Below are 10,244 nucleotides of genomic sequence, written 5' to 3' on the forward strand. Positions count from 1 at the left end.
TGAGTCATCCTATATGTTACTTGTATTAGAGATAGCTGATAAGTCATTTTCAGGCGGCACTGAAAACCTACAAGCAGCTCTGCTTCATGTACATCATCTTGAAAGATAAGAATCTTTAGTTTACAAACTCTTCAATGCCCAAAGTCTATATCCAGCTAAGAGCTAAACATCTAGTTTAAGCTTATGTGCATCATCTAAGCACCTCTGGTGGTCAACAGATATGGAGAACCCCTCTCGCCTCCCTCCCAGCGCATAAATCACCTTGTCCTAAGATGGGTGGAATGAATCACCACCTCGTGGTACCTGTAGTGAGTCTCCACTATCTACATCTGCATTTGTGTAATACCCAGCACAGATATTAACTCATAACCAACAGCATTGCAGGTGTCCTTCCCTTTAAGACCAGGGTTGAAGGGTTTGGTTTCCTCAGCCTGTGCTGCCCAAGGGCATGAAGGCATGCTTCAGCTAGGCAGAGCAAAGGTCAACGCCCCTGTTTCTTCTGTAACTAGCAGCTCAGCTGCCTAATCCTAAAAAGATTCATTCGCAATCCTTGAACCAGCCACCAATGGTTCACTCTGCTCGCTGGCAGAAGACTAGACTTTTTCAGGTGGGACTTTTAACTGCATCCCTTCCACAGCCGTGTTCTTCCTCTCCACCTCAACACATGTCCCATAAATGCCATGCTTTCAGAGTAAGACTCATGACAGCTGACGTTCGGCTCACACCCCACACCATAGCATCAGCATCTCACACACTTGCGGCTCAGCGTTGCAGCTTCTCCCTGTCTGTGGACTCTCTGCCACACAGATCCAGGAAAGGCACCATGGAGATAAGCAGTGCTCAGACCTGGGCCTCCAGCCAGGACTGTCTTCTCAGAGGGGACTGCCAGCAAGGCAGCTGCCTCATACTTCCCTGTCAAGTGACTGTGTGCATTGCAGGAGTGATTGATGGAGGCTTCAGATTTCAGGTAATTCAAGAGCCTATATTATTACGGTAGGCAATAATAATAAGTGGAAGCAATCAAAATATGTGAAATGACTAAGCAAATTCTCCCAATGACCATCTATGGTAAGGAAAATTATAAAGCAAAAATGCACAGTCATTATTAACCTATTATTTATCAGACCCTACCAATTTCCAATGTTTAGTATGAGAAAACTGGTGGTAAACACCCTGTCATGACAGTGATCTGATGTCACCAGGAAAGTGGCTTTATTATCTGCAATAAATTATTTTTATCTTTCAAAAACAAATGTAGTAAAAATGTGAATTATGTATACTCACTGGAAGGTTTGCTTTTACAATGAATCCCCTGCAAACAGAAACAAAAATATTATAAAAGCTGAGGTAACAATAAAAATTAATATTGCTTAATCATTGTACACACAAATATAAGCATACCTTAAACAAGTAAACATATTCACAGTTCACAACAGAAATCATTTTCAAGATAAAAAAAAGATTTCCAAATACAGTGAAAATGCACATCACTACTGCATATGACAGCCTGATACGTATGGGGACACACAATCAGCATTATCCTCATTTTCAGGTATTTCTACTAAGGTGTAATTGTTATAACAAGTGTAACAGTTCCATCAAATACAGACATCATTTTATCAGGTACTGCCATTCATGCTGACCAAGAGCTTATTTATTGTTTTGTCAAACTTTACAATGGACTGCTTCATACCAGAGCAAAGAAACTAAGTGATTTTTTAATGGAAGATGTCTAGAACACTATTGAATATTATATGACTTTTAGAAGAGAACACTAGGCCAATGGAAGGAAGTATTACAGTAACTGCAAATGAAGTTTAGAAATAAGACTTGCCTTTTTATTTCTGAGAACTACCTGGCTCAGAATCCTGCAAATGAAATTACTCACGCACAGTACTTACCGTGTTCAAGTGGGAAAGTGTTTTTGTAAGAGGCAAAGTGAACCTGACACTGAGATTTTAAGAAGTTTCCAGCTATCTTTCAGACAGACTACATCCATTTTCCCAGTAAAATAAACACTTAACCACACACTAAAATTCTGTAGAGTATAAAAATAACAAATCTTATTTTGACTACTATGCATGACATTCTAAAGAAAGGCTATTACTTAGACAGCAAATACTGTTTTCTGCTGTTCTGGCATTCAAGTTTCTGACATAGCGCTTATACCAGTATTCCTTTGTATACGGCATATATGTTCCCCTCTGCTTTCCTTTAAAATCAGTGTCTCATTCACAGAGACATTTTTGTCACACCCACAAAAGGAGCAGGCACCACCTTGTCTCCTCTGTTCTCAAACGGACTGGCAGCTCTCAGTCCTTTTAAAACATTTTAGGATCTTGTCAATAAGCCAACAATCTGCAAGTTTTCGAGCCAGCAAAAGTCTCTCAGTGGACATTTGGAAGTTCTCAAGTTGTAGACAAAGACAGAGACTGCAGCCTGGGTAAGAATTAGCACATCATAAAATAACTATTGCTTGGTGTTCCATGAGACTTTCGTCCACAAGTAATTCTGTCCTCCTCATAAACACAGCTGTAGAGCAAAATCATATTATTGCTGCAGGTGAGAAATGACAGCATGTTAGCTACCCTGTGGCAGCTGCCTAGAGTACCTGAGAACTGTGTTTTCTGTCCTTCATCACGGCTTTTCAATTTTTAGCTAGATAAGCTTGTTTTTAAAGAAGGCCTTTAGAAACCCAGTGACCAGTATCGAACCTGTATTAGTTCTCATTCCTTTGTCCTTTTGGCACTTTTATTTTTAATAATCACTTCTGGAGGTAAGTTTCATCTTCAACAATTGGCAGTTTGTCACTATGTCTCATAAAAGTGCAGATGCATAAAAGGTGGTATTTTAAACCACTTTTTATAATAAGACAGAGATGGTCATACATTTTCATAGACTGAAGATTATAAAAATTACTTGTGACATTGTTAAAGATATTACTTTGGCTGCTTCTACACAGTACTACACTGACACTCAAAGAAGTAGGGCCTGTGGCAATAGGACAAGGGGTAATGGTTTTAAACTAAAAGAGGGTAGATTTAGATTGGACGTAAGGAAGACATTTTTTACAATGAGGGTGGTGAAACACTGGCACAGGTTGCCCAGAAAGGTTGTAGATGCCCCATCCCTGAAAACATTCAAGGTCAGGTTGGACGGGGCTCTGAGCAACCTGATCCAGTTGAAGATGTCCCTGCTCATTGCAGGGAGGTTGGACTAGATGACCTTTAAAGGCCCCTTCCAACCCAAACCATTCTATGATTCTATGATACTGTAAAGGAAATCAAACTTCTTTACATAACTGTTCTAAAACTGGGCTACTTTTGCTTCAATGGTTTCATAAATTCCTCAAATCCCCCTGAAGGATTGAAAAATGTAACTGATGCGACCTCATTTCTGCTGTAATGTGTTCATAGAAATATTTGTCATTTATGAATTATTTCTGCCCTCCAGAAAAAAGCTTCATTGGTAGTTCGTTGGTTCTTCCAATGCACATTCATCAATAGAAAGAAGACTATAGCTTTCTGAATAATTCAGTGCAACATTAAACCAATAAAAGTGGAACGTGCCAGCTCATAAAACTACTGGAATTTTAACTGCTGTTTCAAAGCCCTAATTTTGAATTATTTCTAATCAAATCCTGCAAGAATATGCAGAAGGACAATTTTAATTCAGTCTCTTTACTTGAGGTTCTCCATGGCCTTAGGGAGTGGAATAGACAAATATACAAAATGACTGCAAAAAATTGAGTGAGTGAGTTAGGGAGCTAGCTTTCTTGGTGAGAAAACCTAACTGTTGGATCATCTAATTGCTGAGCCACTGCTTACTGGAAGAAATTAATCTCTCGTGAAGTTGATAATTTAGCAATTTACTTCTGTATTTTTAACTTCCCATTTTGCAGCCAGATTATTGAAAATATTTTGGTTAGGGAAACTGAGAGAGTTCCCAGCTGCCAGTCAAAATTTCTTAGAACATCATCTTTAAACTAACTTCTCTAACCATCCTTTCTGGTTACAATCATGGTGCAAAAATACATTAGAAAAAAATCAAGATCCCATTGAAGTAAACAACAAAAATCTCACAAAATTCAGAGGATTCAGCCCTTTACTTAAGGAAGGCCAGTGCTTTGGAGCCCCTGTTATGACACCTGAAAAATGTAAATCGTATGTAAATAAATGAAGTTACAAACATGAAAAAATCCCCACCCACTTCTGTGGGGCTGTGGGATGATGCAGAAATCCTCCTATACCTTCTAGTCTATCCTAATTAATTATTGTTTTTCACTCAGATGGTAGGATTCATCTGAGCACTTTCCAGTACCATCTTGCATTTATTTTCCCATCTTCTCCATAGGAAAAAGAAACATATCCATCAGTGATTTTTGTTCTGGTAGGGAGATGTTTTGTCGTTCTTGGGCATTTGGTTTTGTTCTGGGTGAGGAGCTGTTGGGAAGGTTTACATAAATAATCAAACATTTGCACAAACACTTGCCAGTTACAGCAAGCATTTGGTCACAGCTCAATTCCTTTTTTTTTAATACGTGTTTCTTTTTATTGTACAATACCAAGGGGGGGGTTTTGTAGTGGGAGGGGGGGGGGGGGGGGGGGGGCAGTATTTTCTTTTATAATCATTTTGCAAAATAGTCAAAAGAGACCATTTGTCTCAAAGAAGAACTCAAATAAATTAACCAAGTTCCTCTCCCACTTTCTGTATCTTTTGTTTTCAGGAATTTTCAGTGATGAATGCAATAGAAAAACATAACACACTAAAACCAGAATGGAAATTTTCTTCCCCTTTCACAAATGCCGTGGGTGTCTTTTATGCAAAAATAAGATCCTGAACATGATAGTACATTTTACTCGTATACGGAGAGCATCTTTGATTCATATCTGCTTTGGCAAAGAGCCTAAGTAAAATATACTTACACAATGCACAAACAGTTAGGGATTTTCCTATTTCTCTAGGGTTTTCCCCATTCGTGGTATTACTCAACTGTAGCTAGAGGTTATCTGAACATACACCACCAACGTGCAGCATTCTGAATAGAAGGTGTGGTGCCAACTTTTTAGCTAGCACAGCAGCTTCTCCTCAATCTAAGCCAATTGCAATATCACATTGTTTTGTTTAAAGACTGTAGAGAAGAAAGTGAGATCAGCAGAGGAAGACTTCGATTCGGGGGCACAGAGAGTATTTTCATGAATTAAAATTGCCAAGGAAAAGAAAGATTAGACCTGCTTCTCATTTCCTCTCATATCTCCAGGCACTGAATCAAGCACAGAATTGTGGAAATTCTTCCCTGAATGTTCTGTCAAGCAGGAAAGAGTCTGAGGCAAATTTGATTTCACAGTCTACCTGTTAGCTCTGTTGTACCTCGTTCATAGAGGAGTTGGTGGCAGCTCTTCCACAACTCCATAAGGAATACTAATATGCCTGAAAATGCCTTAAAATGTATTCTTTAATTGGGACCAGGTTGTCAGACACTTAACATTCATTCATTAAGGTGCCTACATTAAAATCAGTGAACATAGAGTTGAACAGTTTTTCCCCCTTTTGAGAGATCCTCAGTGGCAAAGCTATTACCTACATACCTACTTCAGGTTCAACTGTCAGAGAGGGCACGTGACCATATTCTGATGTTTCCCCCTATTCCAGCAATTTCCATTCTTTGACCACCATTAAAAGTAAGCATGGGACTGTACGTATTCTTACAACAGAGGGAAAGTATGGTCTTGCAATAACTGATGCTCAAATTGTAGCCAAAAGGCTGATAAAGATGATGAATTTAATCATGTTCTTTTTGATTTCAGTCGAGAGGGAATGCTCTGCACAAATCCATCTTATTCTGCACACAATTTGAGAGGATCTCCCAGATCACTGGGTCTAGTCCCCTGATAACCACAGGTACCACATCATCTAATTCCTTTCAAAAACTGGTGAAGCTTCATTTTAAAATCAGTCACGCTTTCATGTGCACTGTTCCAATAGCCAAGACTATTCCAGAAGCCCTGTTCTCTGCCAGCACCAAATCTTTTAATTTCTAACGTAAACACAATAATGGTTAGCTTGTATTGACTTCTGATTGTGCCCATTATCTTTTCACTTAAATGGATGCTTTTCACCCTGGAATTTACTTTCCATTTAGCTACAACCAGTAATATACCTTTTCTCAGCTTTTTTGCAAGACTGTAAAAGCCAAGCTATTTTATTCCTCCCTAATAAAACAGGCTTCCCTTCTTACCGTCACCCTTCTCAGCAGCTATTTCTACTTTAATGCATCTGTCCAAATGGAGTGACCAGAACCACACACAGTTCTGAAGACAGTTTCCCACTAGGGTTTATTTGGTGCCTTGTAAAGTGGTAATATTCCTTGTCTCAACTGGGAGCACCACAGCCATGTCATATCAGTAGTTATCCTCCAATACAGAGAGGGAGCTACTTACCCCTTTCTATGTAAGCAATCCAGCAGCCTTCTTTTCTCCATCTGCTCACCCCATTCAATTCACGGACGGAAGAGCCTACAGATACTGGGCCACAAGAGTCCTAAATGATTTTTCATGGCCTCTAGTGAAAAACCTGACAATGCTAATGTGATCTCAATCACCTCCACAAAGAAAAAGGTCTTTGAGCGGTGAAGAGCCACAGTCGAAGTGTTATGGATCTATACAATTTATGAACTTTGGATGGAAACAGAGAGGATTCAGAGCTGTATCATAAGCTCCTCAGACTATCAACAAATGACTGTAATTTCTTTCATAGAGACATTCAGCCCCAGAAACTATCTAAGGAGAATTTCACAAATGGAAACGACTGAGTATGCTTTAGCTTTTTCCAGAGCTATTTTCACAGGCGAAGGAGATAATGTGTAAGGCACTTTACATGTCCTTGATGTGGGTGGGGATTGGAACCTCACAGGACTTTTCTCATTCTATTCTTACAAAGGTCACCACTGTATTTATCTTACCAAATGTAAGGAAACAGAATTCTTTACAGTAAGAGTAAGCACAGGGATAACATAATGATTCCTGTCCCACTAAAAAAAGTCCTAAATATATCATGGTCAAGTATTCATACAAAAAAGCATGTTATTGGAAATGGGTGAAAAGGAAAAATAATAGGCCTACAGAACACACTTGGCAATTGACTAAAATTGTGGTTATATTTACTGAGAACCAGAGGAATTATAATGATTAATACACATAATATGAACACTTAGAACTGTCAAAAATTCATAGTTAGTGCCGCTGAATACAGTGTCCCCAAAAGACCTTTTCTCAAAAGCAGCATCTGTATTTGTTTTGACATCATGTGTAATTACTTTCATTGCCAAGGTAAAACTCTCTTACTGATGATCCTTTTTAATTTTTGGCAAACCACAAGGTTGTTCTTCAACTTTTACTGACAATGTGGTGATCAGATACATGTGAACAGTGTGCAATGGGATCAGCTAAGCAATCATAGAAGGAAACATTTGCACTGCTATCCATGAGAAAAGAAATAGGCACCTGAACTTATGGCAAAGCATTATTTTGGACTACTTTGAACTACTGCTTCTACAAGTGTGCCTGGATGTTGCTGGATTTTTTTTACAGAATGTTAAAAACAAAACATCTGAGTCATGCCTACGCATTATCCAGCTCCGAGTCTCTGTGTGTGTGTTCTAAGCTGAACAAAAACCATCCCATCACATTAGTGCAGTGGGGAACCTGAGAGGATAAGTACTACTGAGAGGTGGGATATTAAGCTCAGGCTCAGTACAGTGCTAACAAGGTCACACGCTTTCTGGATGAGAGCTGGCTTGTGTCCAACAGAGCAAGGTAACGTCTGCCTGTGTTAACACCATGTTGATGTGCTCTCAACTAAACAGTGAACTGACAATGAACAAACGGGGAAGAGATTATTTGGCTTATTGAAATTATTGGACAATCTTCAGTAAGGCTTCACAGTGGTCTAAAGCATAGCCTTTTACCAATTTTTGTTTCCTGCACCATTTGCCATTTCACATGTATGCAAATGTATGGACCCTGTCCTCCACAACCTGCTCTTTGCCACAAGGCCAACACTTCCATTACAGTCTAGCAGTACTTCAGTAATGCAGGAGCACATGACTAACACAAGAGCCTCAGGCCCCTTAGATTTTTGTCCTTCTGTTTACCTGCTACTATTCAGGTGTAACAGAGATTTCCGTCTTCAAGTCAGTATGTATTTCCTCCTGCACTGCATCGATGCAGAGGAATCCTGTTCCCATATTTTAACCAGACTGTCCCGTATTTTAGCTGGACTGCATGTGGCCTATAACGTCTTCTGACCATTACTGTGGCTGCATGGCTGTATCCCTTTTACAGAGCAGAACAAGTGAAAGAGTTGGCAGCACACTAATTTTATTTCTGGGAATTCTTTGCAGTGACATGCATTTATCCTATAAGTGAATGTCCAGTCAAAACAATATTGCTTTGAGGTCTCACAACTGGGAAGAATATTCCCTCCTTGTATTTTTTTTAAGTGAATTGTATGTAAAAATAATGCTGTGATACAAAAAGAACCTACATAGAAACCACTTGCTTTTAAATTTATTGGACCAAAGGGAGCTATGACAGTCTGAAATAAAAGCTGCCTGTTCTATTGTATGCTTCAACTCCAGGACTAGAAGCAGAATTTGCTTGAAGCAACAGTATGCTCTAGCTTCTTTTTTTTTTAGAAATAAAAAAATAAAAAAAAAATTTAAAAAAATTGTCAATCATTTCGATGTCATGTTTCCTAAAATATTAATACAAGTTGTCAACAAAACAGAATTGCATACAATAGACAAAGTAAAATTAAAATGCACTTTGAATGCCATACCCTCAGCTAGTATAAATCAGCACCATCCCATACATACAGTGTCAAAAATTTCAGACCACTCAGCTACTTGAAAGGACAACTAATCTACCAAATCAGCACTTCTAGTCTAACAATGAGACAGGGATACTGGAATACTTCAGTGAATGACTAGAGATCTCATACAGAGGATGCTAAAATGGAATCAAAGAATTTTAGGGTGGAAGGGGTCTCTGGAGGTCGCCAAGTCCAGCCTCCTGCTAGAAGCAGTACTGTCACCAACACCAGATCAAGTCAGCCATTACTTTGGCCATTTCTTGAAAAACTGGAGAACACAGATTCCACATGGTCTCCAAACAACCATGGATACCCCATGCTTTGAGGTTAGGATAGTACAGTGATCTCTGTAGCTCAGAAGAGGCTACAAGAAAAACTTAGTCAGGATCCCTCAGCAGCACTGACAGCACTGAGACTTGCAGCCTCAGAGGTGACTGGAACCAGTGGGCAGTGAGATTGCCACAGAAAAGGAAAAAGAAAAAAAAAAAGGCAAGAATTGAAGTGAAGATTATGAGAAGAGACCCTCTGGGATAGAATTGCTCCTCCTGCTGCTGCTGGAGGCAGTGGTTATTTCATTTAGAAATACTTATTTTTCTTTTAGCCTGAAGATCTTTTTCTATTCCAGTTACTGTCTTCTCATACATCCTAACACTATTGCTCAGCAAAAGAGGAAATATATTGCAGGCCTGGCTTTCCAGTGCTCTGGCATACACAGTGAAGCCCTCACCATTTTGCTCTAGGCAAGTACTCATTTTGCTTATGTTTAGAGTTAGTCCCGGGAGCAGAACAGCGCTCTGCTGTACACTGTGAACTTTATAAATGATAAATGCCATCCTGCTCACATTCACAGATTGTGGAGGACTATGGTAGAGTGAAACTCTTTCCACTGATTTGAATGAACTTTGAATCAGATCCAAGTGGGAAAAAAACTTTTTGCCTATTGTGGTGGGTCGACCCTGGCTGGACACCAGGTGCCCACCAAAGTCGCTCTATCACTCCCCTCCTCAGCTGGACAGGGGAGAGAAAATATAACGAAAGGCTCATGGGTCAAGATAAGGACAGGGAGATCACTCAGCAATTACTGTCATGGGCAAAACACTTGGGGAAAATTAATTCAATTTATTACCAATCAAAATCAGAGTAGGATGTAGGATAAATAAAAATGAAATCTTAAAACACCTTCCCCCCATCCCTCCCTTCTTCCCGGGCTCAGTGTCACTCCCAGATTCTCTACCTCCTCCCCCCGGGTCGCGCAGGGGGACAGGGAATGGGGGTTGTGGTCAGTTCACCACATGTTGTCTCTGCTGCTCCTTCCTGCTCACACTCTTCCCCTGCTCCAGCGTGGGGTCCCTCCCACGGGAGACAGTCCTCCA

The 10,244-nt window shown here is 39.8% G+C and overlaps 1 protein-coding gene across 1 annotated transcript in view; it reads right to left on the reverse strand.

The window, feature by feature from the left end:
- IL17REL (interleukin 17 receptor E like) overlaps positions 1–10,244 on the reverse strand; it is a 48,345-nt gene that overhangs the window by 26,994 nt on the left and 11,107 nt on the right. The window contains exon 2 of the mRNA XM_019474050.1: positions 1,285–1,312. Within this exon, the coding sequence (XP_019329595.1) occupies positions 1,285–1,312 (28 nt within the window). The remainder of the gene's footprint in view (positions 1–1,284; positions 1,313–10,244) is intronic.

This window comes from Aptenodytes forsteri, unplaced genomic scaffold (genome assembly GCF_000699145.1).
Source record: "Aptenodytes forsteri isolate BGI_AS27 unplaced genomic scaffold, ASM69914v1 Scaffold166, whole genome shotgun sequence".
Lineage (NCBI taxonomy): Eukaryota > Metazoa > Chordata > Aves > Sphenisciformes > Spheniscidae > Aptenodytes > Aptenodytes forsteri.